Source organism: Neophocaena asiaeorientalis, unplaced genomic scaffold, assembly GCF_003031525.2.
Source record: "Neophocaena asiaeorientalis asiaeorientalis breed wild unplaced genomic scaffold, Neophocaena_asiaeorientalis_V1.1 scaffold251, whole genome shotgun sequence".
Taxonomy (NCBI): Eukaryota; Metazoa; Chordata; class Mammalia; order Artiodactyla; family Phocoenidae; genus Neophocaena; species Neophocaena asiaeorientalis.
In genome coordinates this window covers 606908-630688 of record NW_020173377.1, presented here as the reverse complement: position 1 = coordinate 630688, position 23781 = coordinate 606908, and the positions used below count along the sequence as shown (strand labels likewise).

The following is a 23781-nucleotide window of genomic DNA, read 5'->3' as shown; positions in this document are numbered from 1 at the left end:
CTGGATTGCCTCTGCCACTGACTGGAAGGCCAGGAGATACTAGGCTTGTTGGAGCTGAGGTACAGGAGGGTCCCCCCTCTCCTCCCATTTAGTTTGGGGTAGGAGATGGGTTGATCTGCTCAGGTTCTGCTGTTGCTGCTGTGGGTAGATCAAGCCTGCTTCTGTTAGCAGATGATAAATGAAGTGTGTTGGCCCACATGCGTTCTGCTTTTACTGCTGCTGAGGATAGACTGGGTCACCACTGCTAATGGATGTGGGGTGTGGAGTGGGTGGATAAGCCTGGGTTCCACTGTTGCTGCTGTTGTGAGCAGATCATGCCTGTTGCTGCCAGTGCATGTGGGGCATGGGATGGGTTGGCTTATAAGGGTACCGTAGGCAATTCAGTCTGCTGTTGCCACTAGGCGTGGGTCTCCCTGCTTAGTCTCTGCTGGGCTTCCCCTTCTTTTGACCAGAGAGAACATGCTTTTCTTGTTTTGTTTGTTTTGTTTAGCTTTCCCTATGCCTGTTGTTGGTTTTAGGTTGCAGACATATCTGGTGTCCAGTCTGAGATGTATGACAGATAAAACAAGAATTCATCTAGGTGTACCTTTTTTTTTTTTGCGGTACACGGGCCTCTCACCATTGTGGCCTCTCCCGCCGCAGAGCACAGGCTCCGGACGCGCAGGCTCAGCGGCCATGGCTCACGGGCCCAGCCGCTCCGCGGCATGTGGGATCTTCCCGGACCAGGGCACGAACCCAAGTCCCCTGCATCGGCAGGTGGACTCTCAACCACTGAGCCACCAGGGAAGCCCTAGGTGTACCTTTTAAAATCTTGAGACTCCTAGATGATCTGCCATCTCTCCATATTTCAGAGTCCTTTTATGATTGCTGAATTATTTTCAGAGTATTTACTTTGTATTTAGAGGGGAGGAGAAGGGAAAATTAGTTGACACCACCTTGTACCAAAATTGGAAGCTCTCACTCCTAGGTTTTTAACCAAATAAAGTGCAAAACTTAGGTTCACACAAAAAAACACACATATACATAGCAGATTAATTTGTAATCACCCCAAACTGGAAACAACTCCAAGACCCTTCAACTGGTAAAAATTTCTGATAACATCCATACAATGGAATACCACTCAGCAATTAAAACAAATGAGTACCCACACCACCACAGGTCTCAGACACATTATGCTAAATGAAAGCCGCCAGATTCAAAAGGTTACAAATTATTATTCCTTCTACATAACATTCTGGAAAAGGGAAAACAATTCGTACATATTACACACCAGTGGTTGCTAGGGTTTGGTGGAGAGTAGTGGGTGACCACAAAGGGGCACAGGGGAATTCTACTTTATGTATCTTGAAGCTCAGTTATTAGGTACATATATATTCTATGATATTAAGATATATGATATTACATATATATTCTATGAATTATTGTGACTGTTGATAGATATGATAATATTGAGGTTATATTTTTACAAAGGTCTCATCTATTAAAGATATATATTAAAGTATTGTGGATTAAGTGGTATGATTTTTGTTGTTTGCCTTTAAAAAATTATGTATTTCAATAAGAAGGGAGTAATAAACTCTGTAGCCTAATGTAGAGAGAATGCATAAGAACAGAGAAATAACCATTGGATTTGGTCAGCTGCAATGTTGGTGATGTTGATGAGTGCAGTGTCCGTGAAGTAAGAGGGGTAGAAGCCTGATTGGAATGGGCTGAAGAGAAAATAGTAGGAACAGAAGTGGAAACAGTGATGGCATGATTTGCTATGAGGAGAAACAGAGAACTGGAAAAGAAACTGATTAAGATCATATTTTTTAAAGGTGGAAGAGGTAGACATTGATAATTTGGATAGTGGGGTTATGAATGCAGGATCAAACACCTTGAGATGGCAGCAGGATAATGGAGGAGTTAACCTTTGATGGGATCAAAGACCCTTCATTTATTTCACTTGGAGGGAAGGCAGCAAGTGTGGTCCAGATGGAGCTGGGATGGAGAATGAGGTGGTAGGAAGATGGAGGTCCAGTCTGCTCCTATTTCTTCCGTTAAGTGTGTGGTGACATATATCATCATTATGGAGTTCAAGGGGAGAAGTAGAATTGGGCATTTGGAGAGGAGGTGGTATGAATTATTCAATTCAGAAAAAAGAAATGCAAACACACCAGACAAATTTATTGGGAAATTTGTCCAATGGAGATTTGCAGTCATGAATATGAACCGAGACCATGCCTCATGGGTGTTTTGCTCTAGCCATACCACTCTTCTGCAGGCACAGAGCAGGTAGATAATTAAGTTCATCCCACATACGTTTGCAGAGAGAGGGCCAAGGGAAGTCAAGTTGTTCAGGGGAGAGATTACAATAATTAAGTATAGAATCTGAACTGGGTAAAGAGAGATACAAGGGTTTGTCAGGGTGATGGCTGTAAAAAAAATTGGTAGGGTCAATAGATTGGAAGACTTTATCACATCTGAAGAAACATTCTATTAGGGGTATTTGAAAGGTGAACTGGAAGGAGAGAATGAAGTAAAAAGAGAATGAAACTCCAGAAAAAGCAATTTGGGCAACAGTACACTGATTGGTAATGGTAAGGTCCAGAGCCACACTATTCAATAGAATAGCCACTAGCCGTATGTGGCTATTTAAACATAAATTAATTTAAATAAAATTTAAAAGTCAATTCTTTAGTTGCACCAGGGACATTTCAAGTGCTCCACAACCATGTGTGGCTAGTGGCTACCACACTGGACAGCACTGATACAGAACATTTCCATCATCACAGAAATTGCTACTGAGTATAGCACTGCTTTAGTATGACCATGGGAGTGAGAATGGAGACAAGAGTAGGGATGGGGGTAATATCAGGGGGAGCCCTGTTTGCTACACAGCCCTCAGGGAGAGGAGTTCTGGTAAGGGAATTGTGAAGATGGAGTTGAAGTGCCATGAACTCCTGTTTTCTACCAGTCCCCAGGGTCATCACCTGCTCGTCAGCATGCCCAGTCACATCTATCACTAAGGCCAGCCTCCTGTCCTTTACCTGGGGCTGCACTGCACTTCTAGCAGAAGAGTCAGCCACATGCTGACCTTTTCACTAGGTGATTGCCAAAGATACCTTGTCTGAGGCATCTGAGATCCCAGTCAATCCCCAACTGCAGGCGGACAGAGAAGACCCTCACTGTCTGTTCTCATGTGCAGAGGTACCCAAAGTCTTCAGGAAGATGTAGCTCACCTGTCTCGCAGATTCCTGGCAAGAAGAAAGGAATGGGGCTGGGGATGGGAGCTGGGATTTCTGGCTCTGTTATATTAAACTAGGACCTTGGTTTCTGTTTTGACAACTAAGTAAGTAGCCTATGGAATTGTCAGTCCAGAACAGGGTTCATGGGCACAAGGGAAAAACCTCACTAAAGTTCTTTCCCAGGGAGAAGAGGAGGCACATGGCTTAAGTCCTAAAATTTCCATTAGCTGGTGGGGAGACCATGAGACATACCAGATCAGGTTAGACCTTTACTGAGGACAGGAGACAGTGCCGCTTCTTGCCATCCCTTAGGGGTTGATGATTTCAATGTGGAACTTCAGGTGAGTGGCTGTGACTACACAGTGGCCCCGGAGAAGAGCACAGGTCAGGTAGTTGTAGCCTTGCCAGTGGTACTGGATCATGTAGATGGCATTGAGCACCTGGCAGTATCACCAGTGGATGTGCCACATACGGACCGAAGACTGGAGCTTGACCACTGCCCTCTGTGTGTGTGTGCAGGAAATCAGGGCTGCCCTCCGCTTCTTCTGCCGCAGCCTGTCCATTGTCAGTCTCCACCAGCACTGAATGATCCAGGCCTTGAGGGCTGTGTGTAACAATGTCTGGCATACCAGGGTTCCACGCAACCAGGCCTGGATCTTCTTGGCTGCTTTTATTCTTTCTTTTATATTTTTCTAGGCAGAGATAAGAGAGACCACTCACGGAACTTCGTGCCACCAACTTCTAGGATATTCCTGGAAAGGGCCTTGATTCTTTTAATAGTCAGCCCTTCTTTGGAGACTTCAGGGGAGTTAGCAGGACACTGAGAGGCAGAAGTCCTGGGTGGTGAGTCCTCCTCTGCCAACATGGACACATCACCTTACCCTCAGAGTCATAGCATCCTCCTCTTGACTACCTCACAGGTGCATGGATCAAGAGAAAAACCATTAGTAACTAGGAGGGTGCATTAAGAATGTGAGGGACTTAGTTGTACTCTACCTCTTCAGTATTTATAGGGTTTGGGAGGTTTGGCCTCATAATGTTTTTGCCTGGTATTCTCTGCTAATTCTAGTCCCATTGGCTGATTTCTTTCTGCCACAACAGTGTATTTCAATATGGCGGTGAGTTTTTAACACCGTCATCACATATTCTACTCCCAGACTCCCCATACTGTGAACATTCTACTTTCTAATTCAGAGTCCTCACATCCTCATCTCCCAGCTCATGCATTTCTTGATGGCTTTCCTTCTCGCCATTCACTCTTTGTGTCACAGTCAAACCCAGAGCCAGAGAGTTCATGCTGAGAAGGAAGTGAAGGAAAAATAAGCCAGTATTGAATTGACTCCTGATTACTTTAAACTCTGGATCCCTAAGAGGCACAATTCCACACCCTCATGACACTGACATAAATGTTCTGGATATCTGTTAATTATATGGAGATTTTACCTACCTCTTTTTTCTGCTGCTCCTTCTGCTTCTGCTTCTTCTTCTGCTTCAACCTAATTTCGTCTTCGGAATCCTCAATCACAATTAAAATTAAATTGCCGTCTGTCTGTCATGAGAATTAAACAGGAAATGAATGGATGAGCTAAGAGTACTGTTTCTCTCTATGGCTCTGCACAAAGATACCCCCTGCCTCAGCATCCTCTTTTTTCCCAAAAGTTGTGAAGTCCAGAGTGATTCCCACCCACCCTCAAGCCTGCCGAGTGGATCTGGCCATGTCTCTTACACAAAATTGAACCCCCATGGCTTGTCTCTAGATGGTTCCTTTATTTCTCTACTTCTCAAGGTCTGATGAGTAATATGAGTGGGAGAGCTATGAGTTAACAATTGCTTTATGACATCAGGATTAGGATATATGCCACATAAGTTGAGTCTTCCTCACAAACAAGCTCCATGGGAACTTGTATTACCTGTCCACTTCCCTTCTGTCAGAGACGTATCCGAACTCAGAGTGGAAAGATAGGGCACTTGGGTGCCGTTCCTCCAGTGAGGCCCATCCACATCCTTTCTCATTATCAGTCACACAGGAGGGCAGGAGGGACCATGGCAGGATAGCTCCATACAGCTCTCTACTGTCTCTCAGACTTAGCACTTCCTGTCTTCCCTGGATTCAAGTTTCAGTACCTCAGTGCGCCATAGGAAACTAGAGAGACTAGATGAATCTAGAAAGCAGTAAAATTTTAAAAAAAGCTTAAAATTAATTAAATAGAAAACAAAAATGAGTGGTGGAAGATAAATTTAAAAGCTGATATTTTTCAAATTACTGCCTCTGTGCTGGGTGGGTCTCAGAGCGTGTGAGATTTTTCATGAGCGCTTTAAGAACAGTCTCTGTTTCCCACAGCCCTTCAGCTTTCCCCCACACAAGCCCCGCTGGACTTCAAAGCCAGAAATTCTGGGGGCTCATCATCCCGGTGCAGGATCCCCAGGCGAAGGAGCCCTGTGTGGGGCTCAGACCCCTCACTCCTTGAGGAGAACCTCTGTAATGATTATTACCGTTTTGTTTGTGGGTTGTCACCCTGGAGTTTGGGTCTTGACTATACTGACTCCATTCCTCCCACCCATCTCGTTGTGGTTCCTTCTTTATATCTTTAGCTGTGGAAAATCGTTTCTGCTAGTCTTTAGGTCATTCTCATAGATAGTCGCTTTGTAAGTAGTTTTAATTTTGGTATTCTTGTGGGAGGAGGTGAGCTCAGGGTCTACCTACTTCACCATCTTCGTCACACCTTCATATTAGCATTTCTTAATGTTTATTGCCTGAGTTATTTATTACTATGATTATTTCTAAGCAGAGAATTTCTTTTTAAAAAATTTTTTATTGGAGTATAGTTGATTTACAATGTTGTCTTACTTTCAGGTGTACAGCAAAGTGAATCAGTTTTATATATATATATACGCACTCCTTTTTTTTTTTAAGATTCTTTTCCCATATAGGCCATCACAGAGTATTGAGTAGAGTTCCCTGTGCTACACGGTAGGTGCTTATTATCTATTTTATATATAGTAGTGTGTATATGTCAATCCCAATCTCCCAATTTATCCTCCCCTCCCCCTTATCCCCTGGTAACCATAAGTTTGTTTTCTACATCCGTGACTTTTACCTCTTTTTTTTTAAGATTCCACATATATGCGATTTCATATGATATTTGTCTTTCTGTGTCTGACTTACTTCACTTACTATGACAATCTCTAGGTCCATCCATGTTGCTGCAAATGGCATTATTTTGTTCTTTTCTATGGCTCAGTAATATTCCATTGTATATATGTACTATATCTTCTTTATCCATTTCTCTGTTGATGGACATTTAGGTTGCTTCCATGTCCTGGCTATTGTAAATAGTACTGCAATGAACATTTGCGTACATGTATCTTTTTTTTTTTTTTAAAGATTTTCTTGATGTGCACCATTGTTAAAGTCTTTACTGAATTTGTTACAATATTGCTTCTGTTTTATGTTTTGGTTTTTTGGCTGCAAGGCATGTGGGATCTTAGCTCCCCCACGAGGAATCAAACCCACACCCCCTACATTGGAAGGCAAAGTGTTAGCCACTCAACCACCAGGGAAGTCCCCGCATGTATCTTTTTGAACTATGGTTTTCTCCAGGTATATGCCTAGGTGTGGGATTGCTGGGTCATATGGTAGTTCTATTTCTAGTTTTTTAAGGAAAATCCATACTGTTCTCCACAGTGGCTGCACCAATTTACAGTGCCACCAAAAGTGTAGGAGGGTTCCCTTTTCTCCACACCCTCTCCAGCATTTATTGTTTGTAGATTTTTTGATGATGGCCATTCTGACTGGTGTGAGGTGATACCTCATTGTAGTTTTGATTTGCATTCCTCTAATAATTAGTGATGTTGAGCACCTTTTCATGTGCTTTTTGGCCATCCATATGTCTTCTTTGTGGAAATGTCTATTTAGATCTTCTGCCCATTTTTTGATTGGGTTACTTGTTTTTTTGACATTAAGCTGCACAAGTCGTTTGTATATTTTGGAGATTAATCCCTTGTTGCTTGCTTCGTTTGCAAATATTTTCTCCCATTCTGAAGGTTGTCTTTTTGTTTTGTTTATGCTTTCCTTTGCTGTGCAAAAGATTTTAAGTTTAATTAGATGCCATTTATTATTTTTGTTTTTTATTTTCATCACTCTAGGAGGTGGATCAAAAAAGATCTTGCTGCAATTTATGTCATAGAGTGTTCTACCTATGTTTTCCTCTAAGAGTATTATAGTGTCCGGTCTTACATTTTGAGTTTATTTTTGTGTATGGTGTAGGGAGTGTTCTAATTTCATTCTTTTACATGTAGCTGTCTTATTTTCCCAGCACCACTTATTGAAGAGACCGTCTTTTCTCCACTGTATATTCTTGCCTCCTTTGTCAGAGATTAGGTGACCAAAAGTGTATGGGTTTATCTCTGGGCTTTCTATCCTGTTCCATTGATCTATATTTGTTTTTGTGCCTGTACCATACTGTTTTGATTACTGTAGCTTCATAGTATACTCTGAAGTCAGGGAGCCTGATTCCTCCAGCTCCATTTTTCTTTCTCAAGATTGCTTTGTCTATTCGGGGTCTTTTTTGTTTCCATACAAATTGTAAAATTTTTTATTCTAATTCTGTGATAAATGCCATTGGTAATTTGACAGGGGTTGCACTGAATCTGTAGATTGCTTTAGATAGTATAGTCATTTTCACAATATTGATTCTTCCAATCCAAGAACATGGTATATCTCTCCATCTGTTTGTGTCATCTTTGATATCTTTCATCAGTGTCTTACACTTTTCTGAGTACAGGTCTTTGGCCTCCTTAGGTAGGTTTATTCCTAGGTATTTTATTCCTTTTGTTGTGATGGTAAATGGGAGTGTTTCTTTAACTATTTTTTCTAATTTTTCACTGTTAGTGTATAGGAATGCAAGAGATTTCTGTGTATTAATTTTGTATCCTGCAACTTTACCAAATTCATTGATCAGCTCTAGTAGTTTTCTGGTAGGGTCTTTAGGATTATCTATGTATAGAATCATGTCATCTGCAAACAGTGACAGTTTTACTTCTTCTTTTCCAATTTGGATTCTTTTATTTCTTGTTCTTCTCTGATTGCCATGGCTAGGACTTCCAAAACTATGTTGAATAATAGTGGTGAGAGTGAACATCCTTGTCTTGTTCCTGATCTTAGAGGAAATGCTTTCAGTTTTTCACCATTGAGAATGATGTTTGCTGTGGGTTTGTCATATATGGCCTTAATTATGTTGAGGTAGGTTCCCTCTATGCCCACTTTCTGGAGTGTTTTTATCATATATGGGTGTTGAATTTTGTCAAAAGCATTTTCTGCATTTATAGAGATGATCATATGGTTTTTATTCTTCAATTTGTTAATATGGTGTATCACATTGATTGATTTGCGTATATTGAAGAATCCTTGCATCCCTGGGATAAATCACACTTGATCATGGTGTCTGATCCTTTTAATGTGTTGCTGGATTCTGTTTGCTAGTATTTTCTTAAGGATTTTTGTGTCTATGTTCTTCAGTGATATTGGACTATCATTTTCATTTTTTGTGATATTTTTGTCTGGTTTTGGTATCAGGGTGATAGTGGCCTCGTAGAATGAGCTTGGGAGTATTCCTTTCTCTGCAATTTTTTTGGAAGAGTTTGAGAAGGATAGGTGCTAACTCTTCTCTAAATGTTTGACAGAATTCACGTGTGAAGCCATCTGGTCCTGGACTTTTGTTGTTGGAAGATTTTTAATAACAGTTTCAATTTCATTACTTGTGATTGGTCTATTCCTATTTTCTATTTCTTCCTGGTTCAGTCTTGGAAGGCTGTACCTTTCTAAGAATTTGTCCATTTCTTCCAGGTTGTCCATTTTATTGGCATATAATTGCTTGTAGTAGTCTCTTATGAGCCTTTGTATTTCTGTGGTGTCAGTTGTAACTTCTTTTGCATTTCTAATTTTATTGATTTGAGTCCTCTCCGTTTTTTTCTTGATGAGTATGGCTAAGGGTTTATCACTTTTGTTTATCTTATGAAAGAACAAGCTTTTAGTTTCACTAATCTTTTTTTTTTATTGTTTTCTTTGTCTATTTCATTTATTTCTGCTCTGACCTTTATCATTTCTTTCCTTCTACTAACTTTGGGTTTTGCTTGTTTTTCTTTCTCTAGTTCCTTTAGGTGTAAGGTTAGGTTGTTTATTTGACATTTTTCTTGTTTCTAGAGGTAAGATTGTATTGCTATAAAGTTCCCTCTTAGAACTGCTTTTGCTGCATCCCATAGGTTTTGGGTCAACGTGTTTTCGTTGTCATGTGTTTCTAGGTATTTTTTATTTCCTCCTTGATTTCTTCAGTGATCCATTGGTTATCTAGTACCATATTGTTTAGCTTCCATGTGTTTGTGCTTTTTACAGTTTTTTTCCCCTGTAATTGATTTCTAACCTCATAGCGTTGTGGTTGGAAGAGATGCATGTTATGATTTCAATTTTCTTAAATTTACTGAGACTTGACTTGTGACCCTAGATGTGATCTATCCTGGAGAATGTTCTGTGTGTACTTGAGAAGAAACTGTATTCTGCTGCTTTCGGGTGGAATGCCCTATAAATATCAGTTAAGTCTATCTGGTCTAAAAAATGTAAGGCCATACACTATAAAACTCTTAGATGAAAACATAGGCAGAACACTCTATGACATAAATCACAGGAAGATCCTTTTTGACCCACTTCCTAGAGAAATGGAAATAAAAACAAAAGTAAACAAATGGGACCTAGTGAAACTTAAAACCTTTTGCAAAGCAAAGGAAAACATAAGACGAAAAGACAGCCCTCAGAATGGGAGAAAATATTTGCAATTGAAGCAACTGGCAAAGGATTAATCTCCACTCACGGGTTCGAGCCCTGATTCAGGAAGATCCCACATGCCGCAGAGCAACTGGGTCCGTGTGCCACAACTACTGAGCCTGTGCTCTAGAGCCCATGCTCCACAACAAGAGAGGCCACTGCAGTGAGAAGCCTGCGCGCCGCAATGAAGAGTAGCCCCCGCTCGCCGCAACTAGAGAGAAAGCCTGCGCACAGCAACGGACACCCAACGCAGCCAAAAATAAATAAATAAATATTTAAAAAAAAACAAAAAAAAAAACTACAATGAGGTTCTAAATGAAGTGGAGATAGGCAACTTTCCAGAAAAAGAATTCAGAATAATGATAGTGAAGATGATCCAGGACCTTGGAAAAAGAATGGAGGAAAAGATTGAGAAGATGCAAGAAATGTTTAACAAAGACCTAGAAAAATTAAAGAACAAACAAACAGATGAACAATACAAATAACTGAAATGAAAAATACACTAGAGAGAATCTATAGCAGAATAACTGAGGCAGAAGAAGGGATAAGTGCCCTGGAAGACAGAATGGTGGAATTCAATGCCACGGAACAGAATAAAGAAAAAAGAACGAAAAGAAATGAAGACAGCCTCAGAGACCTCTGGGACAACATTAAACACAACAACATTTGCATTATAGGGGTCTCAGAAGGAGAAGAGAGAGAGAAAGGGCCAGAGAAAATATTTGAAGAGATTATAGTCAAAAACTTCCCTAACATGGGAAAGGAAACAGCCACCCAAGTCCAGGAAGCACAGAGTCCCACGCAGGAAAAACCCAAGGAGAAACACACCAAGACACATAGTAATTAAATTGGTAAAAATTAAAGACAAAGAAAAATTATTGAAAGCAGCAAGGGAAAAACGATAAATAACATACAAGGGAACTCCCATAAGGTTAACAGCTGATTTCTCAGCAGAAACTCTACAAGCCAGAAGAGAGTGGCATGACATATTTAAAGTGATGAAAGGGAAGAACCTAAAACCAAGATTACTCTACCCTGCAAGGATCTCATTCAGATTCGATGGAGAAATCAAAAGCTTTCCAGACAAGCAAAAGCTAAGAGAATTCAGCACCACCAAACCAGCTCTACAACAAATGCTAAATGAACTTCTCTAAGTGGGAAGCATAAGAGAAGGAAAGGACCAACAAAAACAAACCCAAAACAATTAAGAAAATGGTAATAGGAACATACGTATCAAAAATTACCTTAAACGTGAAAGTATTAAATGCTCCAAACAAAAGACAGGCTCGCTGAATGGATACAAAAACAAGGCCCATATATATGCTGTCTACAAGAGACCCAACTCAGACCTAGGGACACATTCAGACTGAAAGTGAGGGGATGGAAGAAGATATTCCATGCAAATGGAAATCAAAAGAAAGCTGGAGTAGCAATACTCATATCAGATAAAGTAGACTTTAAAATACAGAACGTTTCAAGAGACAAAGAGGGACACTACATAATGATCAAGGGATCAATCCAAGAAGAAGATATAACAATTATAAATATATATGTACCCAACATAGGAACACCTCAATACATAAGGCAACTGCTAACAGCTATAAAAGAGGCAATCGACAGTAACACAATAATAGTGGGGGACTTTAACACCTCACTTACACCAATGGACAGATCATCCAAACAGAAAATTCATAAGGAAACACAAGCTTTAAATGATACAATAGACCAGATAGATTTAATTGATATTTATAGGACATCCCATCCCCAAACAGCAGACTACACTTTCTTCTCAAGTGCGCACGGAACATTCTCCACGATAGATCACATCCTGGGTCACAAATCAAGTCTCAGTAAATTTACAAAAATTGAAATCATATCAAGCATCTTTCATGACCACAATGCTATGAGATTAGAAATCAATTACAGGGGAAAAAAACATAAAAAACACAAACACACGGAAGCTAAACAATATGTTACTAAATAACCAAGAGATCACTGAGGAAATCAAAAAATACCTAGAGACAAATGACAAAGAAAACACGACGATCCAAAACCTATGCGATGCAGCAAAAACAGTTCTAAGAGGGAAGTTTATAGCAATACAATCTTACCTCTAGAAACAAGAGAAATCTCAAACAATCTAACCTTACACCAAAAGGAACTAGAGAAAGAAGAACAAACAAAACCCAAAGTTAGCAGAAGGAAAATCATGAGGATCAGAGCAGAAATAAACGAAACAGAAACAAAGAAAACAATAGCAAAGATCAATAAAACTAAAAGCTGGTTCTTTGAGAAGATAAACAAAATTGATAAACCATTAGCCAAACTCATCAAGAAAAAGAGGGAGAGGACCCAAATCAATAAAATTAGAAATGAAAAAGGAGAAGTTACAACAGACACCGCAGAAATACAAAGCATCCTAAGAGACTACTACAAGCAACTCTATGACAATAACATGGACAATGTGGAAGAAATGGGCAAATTCTTAGAAAGGTATAACCTTCTAAGACTGAATCAGGAAGAAACAGAAAATATGAACAGACCAATCACAAGCACTGAAATTGAAACTTTGGGAAAACTGGACAGCTACATGTAAAATAATGAAATTAGAACACTCCCTAACGCCATACACAAAAATAAACTCAAAATGGATTAGAGACCTAAATATGAGACCGGACACTATAAAACTCTTAGAGGAAAACATAGGAAGAACACTCTGACATAAATCACAGCAAGAACTTTTTTGATCCACCTCCTAGAGAAATGGAAATAAAAACAAAAATAAACAAATGGGACCTAATAGAACTTAAAACCTTCTGCAAAGCAAAGGAAAGTACAAACACGACAAAAGGACAACCCTCAGAATGGGAGAAAATATGTGCAAATGAATCAACGAACAAAGGATTAATCTCCAAAATATATAAACAGCTCATGCAGCTCAATATTAAAAAAACAAACAACCCAATCCAAAAATGGGCAGAAGATCTAAATAGACATTTCTCCAAGAAAACATACAGATGGCCAAGAAGCACATGAAAAGCTGCTCACCATCACTAATTATTAGAGAAATGCAAATTAAAACTACAATGAGATATCAACTCACACCAGTTAGAGTGGACATCATCAGAAAATCTACAAACAACAAATGTTGGAGAGGGGGTGGAGAAAAGGGAACCCTCTTGCACTGTTGGTGGGAATGTAAATTGATACAGCCACTATGGAGAACAGTATGGAGGTTCCTTAAAAAACTAGAAATAGAATTACCATATGACACAGCAATCCCACTACTGGACATATACCAAGAGAAAACCATAATTCAAAAAGACACATGCACCCCAATGTTCATTGCAGCACCATTTACAATAGCCAGGTCATGGAAGCAACCTAAATGCCCATCGACAGATGAATGGATAAAGATGTGGTACATATATACAATGGAATATTACTCAGCCATAAAAAGAATGAAATTGGGTCATTTGTAGAGATGTGGTTGAATCTAGAGACTGTCATACAGAGTAAGTCAGAAAGAGAAAAACAAATATCGTATATTAATGCATATATGTGGAACATAGAAAAATGGTACAGATGAACCGGTTTACAGGGCAGAAATTGAGACACAGATGTAGAGGACAAATGTATGGACACCAAGTGGGGAAAGCGGTGCGGGGTGGTGGTGGTGGTGGTGTGATGAATTGGGAGATTGGGATTGACATGTATACACTAATATGTATAAAATGGATAAGTAATAAGAACCTGTTGTATAAAAAAGCAAATAACATAAATTCAAAAAAAAACCTATAAGACAATCTACAAACAATAAATGCTGGAGAGGGTATGGAGAAAAGGGAACCCTCTTGCACTATTGGTGGGAATGTAAATTGATACAGCCACTATGGAGAACAGTATGGAGTTTCCTTAAAAAACTAAAAATAGAACTGCCATATGACCCAGCAATCCCACTACTGGGCATATACCCTGAGAAAACCATAGTTCCAAGAGAGACATGTACCACAATGTTCACTGCAGCACTATTTACAATAGCCAGGACATGGAAGCAGCCTAAGTGTCTATCAACAGGTGAATGGATAAAGAAGATGTGGCACATATATACAATGGGATATTACTCTGCCATAAAAGGAAATGAAATTGAGTTATTTGTAGTGAGGTGGATGGACCTAGAGTCGGTCATACAGAGTGAAGTAAGTCAGAAAGAGAAAAACAAATATTATATGCTAATATATATGGAATCTAAAAAAAAAAATGGTTCTGATGAACCTAGGGGCAGGATGGGAATAAAGACGCAGATGTAGAGAATGGGCTTGAGGACACAGGGAGGGGGAAGGGTAAGCTGGGACCAAGTGAGAGAGTGGCGTGGACAGATATACACTACCAAATGTAAAACAGATAGCTAGTGGGAAGCAGCCACATAGCACAGGGAGATTAACTCAGTGCTTTGTGACCACCTAGAGGGGTGGGATAGGGATGGTGAGAGGGAGACATAAGAGTGAGGAGATATGGGGATATATGTATATGTATAGCTGATTCACTATGTTATAAAGCAGAAACTAATACACCATTGTAAAGCATTTATATGCCAATAAAGTTGTTTTAAAAATGTCTATCTGGTCTATTGTGTCATTTAAGGCCTGTGTTCCTAATTTTTTTTTTTTTTTTGCGGTATGCGGGCCTCTCACTGTTGTGGCCTCTCCCATTGTGGAGCACAGGCTCCGGACACACAGGCTCAGCGGCCATGGCTCACGGGCCCAGCTGCTCCGCGGCACGTGGGATCCTCCCGGACCGGGGCACGAACCCGTGTCCCCTGCATCAGCAGGCGGACTCTCAACCCCTGTGCCACCAGGGAAGCCCCCTCTATTAATTTTATGTCTGGATGATCTGTCCACTGATGAAAGTGGGGTGTTAAAGTCCCCCACTATTATTGTGCTACTCTCGATTTCTCCTTTATGGCTGTTAGTATTTGTCTTATATATTGAGGTGCTCCTATGCTGGGTGCATATATATTTACAATTGTTATATCTTCTTGGATTGATCCTTGATCATTGTGGAATGTCCTTCTTTGTTCCTCATAAGAGTCTTTACTTTAAAGTCTATTTTGTCTTATATGAGTATTGCTACTCTTGCTTTGTTTTGATTTCCATTTGCATGGAATACCTTTTTCCATACCCTCACTTTCAGTCTGTATGTGGCCCTAGGTCTGAAATGGGTCTATTGTAGACAGCATATATATGGCTCTTGTTTCTGTATGCATTCAGCTGGTCTATGTCTTTTGGTTGGAGCATTTAATCCATTTACATTTAAGGTAGTTATTGATATGTATGTTCCTAGTGCCATTTTCTTAATTGTTTTGGGTTTGTTTTTGTAGGTCTTTTTTTTTCCCCTTCCTCTTTTGTTCTCTTCTCTTGTGTTTCTTGTCTAGAGAAGTTCCTTTAGCATTTGTTGTAAAGCTGGTTTGGTGGTGCTGCATTCTTTTAACTTTTGCTTGTCTGGAAAGCTTTTGATTTCTCCTTCAAATATGAATGAGAGCCTTGGTGGGTAGAGTATTCTTGGTTGTAGGTTTTTCCCTTTCATCGTTTTAAATATATCCTGCCACTCCCTTCTGGCTTGAAGAGTTTCTGCTGAAAAAGCAACTGATAACCTTAGGGGGATTCCCTTTTATATTATTTGTTGCTTTTCCCTTGTTGCTTTTAATAGTTTTTTTTTTTTTTTGCGGTATGCAGGCCTCTCACTGCTGTGGCCTCTCCTGTTGCGGAGCACAGGCTCCAGACGCACAGGCCCAGAGGCCGTGGCCCACGGGCCCAGCCGTTCTGCGGCATGTGGGATCCTCCCGGACCGGGGCATGAACCCACATTCCCTGCATTGGCAGGCAGACTCTGAACCACTGCGCCACCAGGGAAGCCCCTGTATTTAATTTTTGTTAGTTTTATTGATATGTGTCTCAGAGCATTCCTCCTTGGGTTTATCCTGTATGGGAGTCTGCATTTCCTGGACTTTGATGACTATTTCCTTTCCCATGTTAGGGAAATTTTTGACTATAATCTCTTCAAATACTTTCTCAGGCCGTTTCTATTTTTCTTCTCCTTCTGGGACCCCTATAATTTGAATGTTGGTGCATTTAATGTTGTCCCAGAGGTCTCTGAGACATTTCTTTTCATTTTTTATGCTTTTAAAAAAAATTTTGGCTGCACTGCACAGCTTGTGGGATCTTAGTTCCCAAACCAGGCCCTCAGCAATGAAAGTGTGGCATCCTAACCACTCAACTGCCAGGGAATTCCCTCTTTTGTCTTTACCCTGTTCCATGGCAGAGATTTCCACCATTCTGCCTCCAGGTCACTTATCCATTCTTTTGCTTCAGTTATTCTGCTATTGATTCCTTCTAGTGTATTTTTCATTTCAGTTATTGCTCATCTCTGTTTGTTCTTTAGTTCTTCTAGGTCTTTGTTAAAATTTTCTTGTATCTTCTCGATCCGCCTCCATTTTTTTTCTGAGATCTTGGATCATCTTGACTATCATCACTCTGAATTCTTTTTCATGTAGATTGTTTATCTTCTCTTCACTTAGTTGTTTTTGTAGGTTTTTATCTTGCTCCTTCGTCTGCAACATATTTCTTTGTCATCTCATTTTGTCAGACTTACTGTGTTTGTGGTCTCCCTTCCACAGGCTGCAGAATTGTACTTCCTCTGGTGTCTGCCCCCTTGATGGGTGAGGTTGGTCCAGAGGCTTGTGCCATTTTCCCCTTGATAGGGGGTTTGATTGGTGTTATAGTGATAAGAGTCTGCCCCCTTGATGGGTGAGGTTGGTCCAGAGGCTTGTGCCATTTTCCCCTTGATAGGGGGTTTGATTGGTGTTATAGTGATCAGAGTCTGCCCTAGAAATTGAGCAGGGCCTCCCCTTTGCTCTGTGGTTGTCACTGACCTGTCAGGGGTGGGGTCAGCTCCCTAGCTGTTGGGGTAGAGGCCCAAAGATCTGTTTCTTAGCTGTGATTCTGATCTGCAGTGTGAGATATATGGGATTGGAGCACTCCCACTGGGAGAGAAGCCACTGTGTATTCCTCCTCTGAAGCTGTTTAACTGTGAATATGCTCTGTTGTATCCCCTTCTGCCCATTGTGAGGGCTCACAAAGTATATTGTTGGCACTGCTCTCAGTCCCACCTTAACTGTGGGTATGCTGGCGATCAGCCCTGTTGACTCTCACGTGTTGTTTTCACCCGGCCACCGGCGCAGTTCCACTGAGGTCAGGTCCCAGGACTACAGTAGTTGTACACCTGTACCCACTGTGGGGAGCTAAAGAGGCAGCGCAAACTCTGGTCTGGCCCAACCCCCATGAGTACATGCCCACAGAGCCCACAGCTGCTAAAGCCAGACTTGTTGCAGCTGCAAGAGCACTTGTCCTTTCGGATGTTTCACAGGCGCTGAATTAGGGAAGGCATCAGTGGAGGTGTAACTCCGCAGTTTGTGCAGCTGCAAGGAGAAATTTCAGCTCTTCTTCCTTAGTCACACAGCCACTGGGGATCAGCTGTGGTTTCAGCCCCTCCTCTGGGCAGATTTCCTAGTGGGGGTAGTTATCCACATCCTCCTGGGACAGCAGAGCAGTCCTGACACCCACTGGTGAATTTTCTAGTAGTGAGAGCTATTCGTGCCCTGCTGGGACAGCGGGGTAGGTCCTGTGGCCCGCTGGCAGAATTCCTAGTTTCGGGAGCTGTCCACACCCTTCCAGGTCAGCAGGGGCGGGTTCTGTGACCTGCTGGCAGAATTCCTAGTTTTAGGAGCTGTCCACGCCCTCCTGGGTCAGTAGGGGTGGGGCCTGGTGTCTGCCTGTGGGTCTGGAAGAGGCAGCCAGTGCCCACCTCTGGAGCCCAAGATGGTGGTGGCTACTAGCACCTGCCCCCAGAACTCCTGTAGGCGGTGTCCTGTTGCCTGGGAGCGCTCACAGAGATAGAAGTTCTTACGGTGTTCCCTCTCCTCTTCTCATGCGCCTCCCAATAATGGTTCCTTGCCTCTCTGGTGGGCCCAGGCTTCTTCCTAGTACACCCTCAGTTGCTGTGGCCCAACCTCTTCAGGATCTTTCTGCACCTAACCCTGGTCCTCTCTCTGGGCCTGAGCTTAGGAGTCTGAGCTTTAGTACCTGACATTCAACCTCACTAACAGAGGAGTAACTCAGGTTTGAGAGTGCAGGGTGGGGATGCTGACCCTCTGTGCAGGTTAGTCTCCATTTTGCCTTTCACAAACCAGTTGCTGCTTCCCCTTTTAGGCTCCAAAACTCCCCCTCCGTCTTAATTTCTCCACTTGTGAGAAACCTTCCCACGGTGCAGGAAACTTTCCTCCTTCACAGCTCCCTCCCCAGGGTGCAGCCCTGTCCTGATTCCTTCTTTTTCTTTTTCCTTTTGTCCTACCCAGTTAGGTGGAGGTTTTCTTGTCTTTTCGGACATCTGAGGTCTTCTGTCGGCATTCAGTAGCTGTTCTGTGTGAATCATTCTGCTTGTAGATCTATTTTCAATGTTTCTGTGGAGGGAGGTGAACTCTACTTCCTATCCCTCGGCCATTGTGACTGAGCAGTGACTTTCTAATACCTTAATCCTTCCTACATATATTAGTTGCTTTCTAAGGAAGATACTTCTCTTCTCATTAAATTTTTCATTTATTAATTTATATCAGTGTGAACTGATGGGTTCCTATTTAATTCTATAGGTTATAATCTGCTATCATCATAATTTTGGTGCTCAAATTGACCCAGATTTGGCCAATGGGAGCCCTTCAGCCTGGCTTCTGCATTCTTTTGACATGTCCCCCTCACTTTTGATTATTTCTTACACCAAGATATTACAGACTTGGAAGAAATAGAAAATATATATTGGTCTTTGCCCCTAGACCCTGGCACAGAGCTCCTGAAAACCTTGTAATTTCTTTTTTTTTAAATTGTGAATAATATTTTATTTAGTCATTTTTGTTTACAACTGAAACTATGGGAATTCAAAATTAATATACTTACCCATGAACTTCTTATAGACACCAGAAAATGTTTCAACTTTGTATTCCACATTGTTCTGCTGTGCTTTATCCAAATGAACCTTTATGAGCCAGCTGCCATCCAGTTTCTTGCGGATTCTCTTGCCCACAATCTCACTTGGGAAAACCAAGTCCTCCAGGATCACATCATGCACGGCTGTCAGAGTGCAGCTCCTGGGATGCTTGCTTATTTTTTGTATGGCTTTTTCGAGTTGGCTTAGGCAGAATTCTCCTCTGAGTGACAAAGACAACATGTCTCCTGCTGAACTTCTTCTCCAACTCACACAATAGCCGGACCTGGAGTTTCTGGAAAGATTTCAATTGAGGAATGAGAACAAAGGTTATAATAGCTTTCCGACCACCACTAACTTCAATGTCCTTGGCAATTTTGATGTTCAGCTCTCACAGCTGGGCCTTGAGGTCCGAGTTCATCTCCAGCTCCACGAGGGCCTGGAAGATTCCAGACTTGAACTCCCAGCTTCTCACAATTGGGCTTCATGACCTTGGCACTGGAACTGAACATGGCCTTGACCTTGCCAATGAGGCTAACTAACATTTGTTCCTCACCCACCCCCACATTTGGAGGCCTAGGTCTCAGGAGAGCTCGTTAAATCCGAGAGGCAAAGGGGAAGAGGTGGGAATCGCGCCAGCAGAGAAACCGGAAGAACTACAGAGAAACGGTGGAAGCCTAGAGAGTCCCAGGAAGCACCCTTGTATTTTCTTAAGTGATAACAGCACTAGGAGCATCTTTTGTTCTAATATTTGGTCTTTGAACTGGATCATGACACAGAGCTTCTGAAATTCTTATAATTTCCTGGATGATAGGCGTGTGTCCTTTGTTCTAATGAGGTGATTCTGAGAGAGCTCCTGGATGGACTAACAATGAAGGCTGGTCATTGAAAAGATCAATATATAATCAGAGTGTGGAATTTTCAGCTTTACACCCCCTTTTCTTGAGAAGGGAAAGGACTGAAATAGGGTTTTCCAAAAGTGTCAAAAATTAAGTGTTTTGTATGAGTAGTAAAGGAGACACACAGGAGAAAGACTCATAGGAGGCAAAACTGACCGTTTCCCACTCAGAAGGGGAAGAATTGTAGATTTTTCTAATGTAGTGGTATTCCCTAGAAGAGTTGCCACAGTATCACCTGGAAACTTGTTAGAAATACTCATTCTTGGGAACATGATACACTGAATCAGAAATGGTGAGTGGGGGCTTCCCTGGTGGCGCAGTGGTTGAGAATCTGCCTCCCAATGCGGGGGATACAGGTTCGAGCCCTGGTCCGGGAAGATCCCACATGCCACGGAGCAACTAAGCCTGTGCGCCACACTACTGAGCCTGCGCTCTAGAGCCCGCGTGCCACAACTACTGAAACCCATGCGCCTAGAGCCCATGCTCCACAACAAGAGAAGCCACTGCAATGAGAAGCCCATGCACCGCAATGAAGAGTAGCCCCCGCTCGCCGCAACTAGAGAAAGCCCACGCGCAGCAACGAAGACACAATGCAGCCAAAAATAAATAAATTAATAAAAAAAAAAAAAAAAAAAGAAATGGTGAGTGGGGCCCAGCAATCTGCTTTAATGAGATCCTCCACATCACTGGGACTGTTGATAAAGTTCGAAAAACATTGCCCTATTTCCCTCTTACGTTCAACACCCATGATAGGATCTCTTTATGAGAAGACTGACCACTTTCTTCAGGGGGCAGAGCTAAGAGGTTATCTTGGAGTGATGGCTACCACAGACATGCTTTGCATAAGTGGAGTAGAGAGCAAGGGAAGGACCTGACTAGTTCATCTATTCTCCTCATGCAGTTGTTTCATGAATGGCTGATGATTGCCCATGGTTTCCTCCTGCTGACTTGTTGAACTAGGCAAATGATAAAATGCCACATTGGCTCACAGGTGACCAATCCATGTTAGATTCACACTCAGGCCATTCTAATTATAGATGATTAGCTGATTTATTCATTACTCCACAGCACTTCTCTTTTTTACCACACTACACAGCATTACAAGAATGTTCTGGTCTTCTGGGTGCATTAAGTGAGAGATAATCCCATGTTTATTGTAAGAATTTCCTAGGCATACCTTCTGCCAAGTTTCTAACTCAAAAAACAATTTTTGAAAACCCCTTCCTGAAAAGCAACTTACATAAAATTCAGTCTCCTTCAAGTGTTTCTTAATTTGCTGAGATCTCCTACTCCTTTGCTACCTGTCTTATTAGCAACCCAACTTCAGTGAAAATGGAGGTTTACTGGCTCACAAAAGTAAGAATTCCCATAGTATAGTGGGTGGTAGCCTCAGGCATGGCTGGGTCCAGAGGCCCAAAGGAATCCTTAGGACTTAGTCCCTCTCTTTCCATCTTTTGGTTCTACTTTCCTCTGTGTTGGCTCCATTCTCAGCAAGCTATTTCCATGTGGTGTACCCCAGCAGCTCTGGTTTCCTAATTCTTACAGCCATCAATCCTAGTAGTTCTACCATGGCACCAGAACTAAGTCCCAGTGGCCTGGCTTGCATCATATGCATATCCCTGAACCAATCACTGTGGCCATATACATAAATTATTCCAACATTCTTCTAAGTAGTTGTACATCCTAGGCTGGTGCCTCCATCACCCAGGAGCAATCATGTGGGTGCTCTGCATGGGAATTCTCCACCCATCCTTGTGGAGCTTCTAGGGATGAGGGGTAATCAGGGCTCAGAAGAGCAGAACTGTGTCTGAGGATGGACAGGTTAAAGAAAATGATCTCTGCCAGCAATTTACAGATCAGAAAATCCTGTGCGTCAGAGAAACCGCTACAAGGAGACATGACATTATAAGAGTTGACAGAGGAAGGCAGAGACTGAAGGAGAAAGATACTGGGGAACATAAAGAGATAATTATAATTAGAGTGAAAGACAAGATTATGAAGGATAGACAGAGAGGGAGACACAGAGACAGCAATGAAGACCAACAAAGCTAGAGAACAGTATGCCCAGATGAATGGAGACACAATAACAGCTCCTCCTTCCATCACCCAGCATACACACACACACACACACACACACACACACACACACACACACACTGCCAGAGAGAAATAAAAATTCAAAGAGTCTGAGAAAGACATGTCTTTTGGGTATGAGGGATTTGGGGTGGTTGATGAGAGAACCATTCATTCAGGGATGGTGGGACAATTGTTTCTAGGGAGAAAGATTTGAGTCATGGTAAAGCCACAAATCCAGGGCGTGGATAGAACTGTGTATTCATTCATTACCTAAATATTTACTGAAACAACAAAAAGACAACCACAACCCAATTAAAAATTTTTTTCAAAACTTGAATAGATGTTTCTCCTAGAGAAGATACACAAATGACCAACAAGCACATTGAGATGCCCAACAGCACTCATCATAAGAGAAATGCAAAAGAAAACACCATGAGACACCACTTCACGCTCATTAGGATGGCTAGAATTTTCTTTAAAAGGAAAATAACAAGAGTTGGCAAGGATATAGAAATATTGGAACACTTACTTGTATATTGCTGATGGGCTGTAAAATGGGGTAGCTACTAAGTATTTATAGTGGCATTATTCACAACAGCCAAAAGGTGCAGACAGTCCAAATACCTATCAAGAGTGGATAAACAAAATGTAGCGTATGCATACAATGGACATATACTCTACTATAAAAAGTAATGAAGTACTGACACATGGTTACAACGTGGATGAACCTTGAAAACATCATGTTAAGTGAAAGAAACCAGACACAAAATATTGCATTATTCCACACTAGGTAAATCTATGGAGACAGAATGCAGATTGGTGGCTGCCAGTGGCTGGGAGGAGGTGCTGGGGAGTGATTGCTTTTTGGGTATGGGGTTTTCTTTTAGAACAATAAAGATATTTTAGAAATTGATATACCTAATAGTGGTTGCTTAACACTCTGAATGTACTAGATGCCACTGAATTTTATGTGGTTAATATAAAAATGGTTATGTGGATTTCACTTATTTGTGCGATGTGATGGTCAGGTGAGGCCACATGAGAATAGGAGAGGCATAGGAAACAAGGTTTACTGTACGTACAGATCCTAGAGAAGAGGTCACCACCTCATGTCACACAGGGTCAGAGAACAAGCATCAGGTACTGGGCAAGCGGCAGAAGACAGGGGTGAGAAAAGAACTTTTGCCATGGTCTTTCTTGAAGCAGGAAAGGCAAGGTCAGGCAGGGTAATCAGTTCAGAATTGGCTTGTTTGAGTAATTCGGGTGGGCTCTACGTTATAGGGGTGGTCCCCAGATGCCTGGTACCTGGACCTTGGATCTGGAATCCAGACTTGCGATGATTAAGGCATTGGAATATTGCCCTCTGGGGTGCACAGGCCCGAGAGAGGAGGTAAGGCTCTGGATTGGTTGGTTTGCAAATCATAGGCATGCTCCAGGATGAGTCCTTTGCCATCTCAAAGAATTGGCCAGCCCTGGGAGGGGTAGTCTACCCAAGCCAGAAAGGAATGTTCAAAAATGATGTCAAAATGTCATAATATACAGAAAGTTAAAATATATAGCCAATAATATACTGAAAGAGAGAGGGAGAGGGAACCAACTGTTCTAGATCCTGGGAACACAGCACTGAACCCAGAGTCCCTGCTCTTTTGGAGCTCACCTCTCGTGGTGGGGGAAACAGAAAACAGAGAGGTAAGATAACCTTGGTAGGGATGAGGACTGAAATAGGAAAG

General features: G+C 41.7%; 1 protein-coding gene across 1 annotated transcript in view; it reads right to left on the bottom strand.

Annotated features, from left to right (window-relative positions):
• Positions 1 to 19183, bottom strand: part of IQCF2 (IQ motif containing F2) — a 35828-nt gene extending 16645 nt beyond the window's left edge. The window contains 3 exon segments of the mRNA XM_024746419.1: positions 3480 to 3919; positions 4675 to 4776; positions 19049 to 19183. Coding sequence (XP_024602187.1) covers positions 3536 to 3919; positions 4675 to 4776; positions 19049 to 19099 — 537 coding nt within the window. The 5' untranslated portion in view covers positions 19100 to 19183 and the 3' untranslated portion in view covers positions 3480 to 3535.
• Positions 19184 to 23781: the final 4598 nt, after the last annotated feature.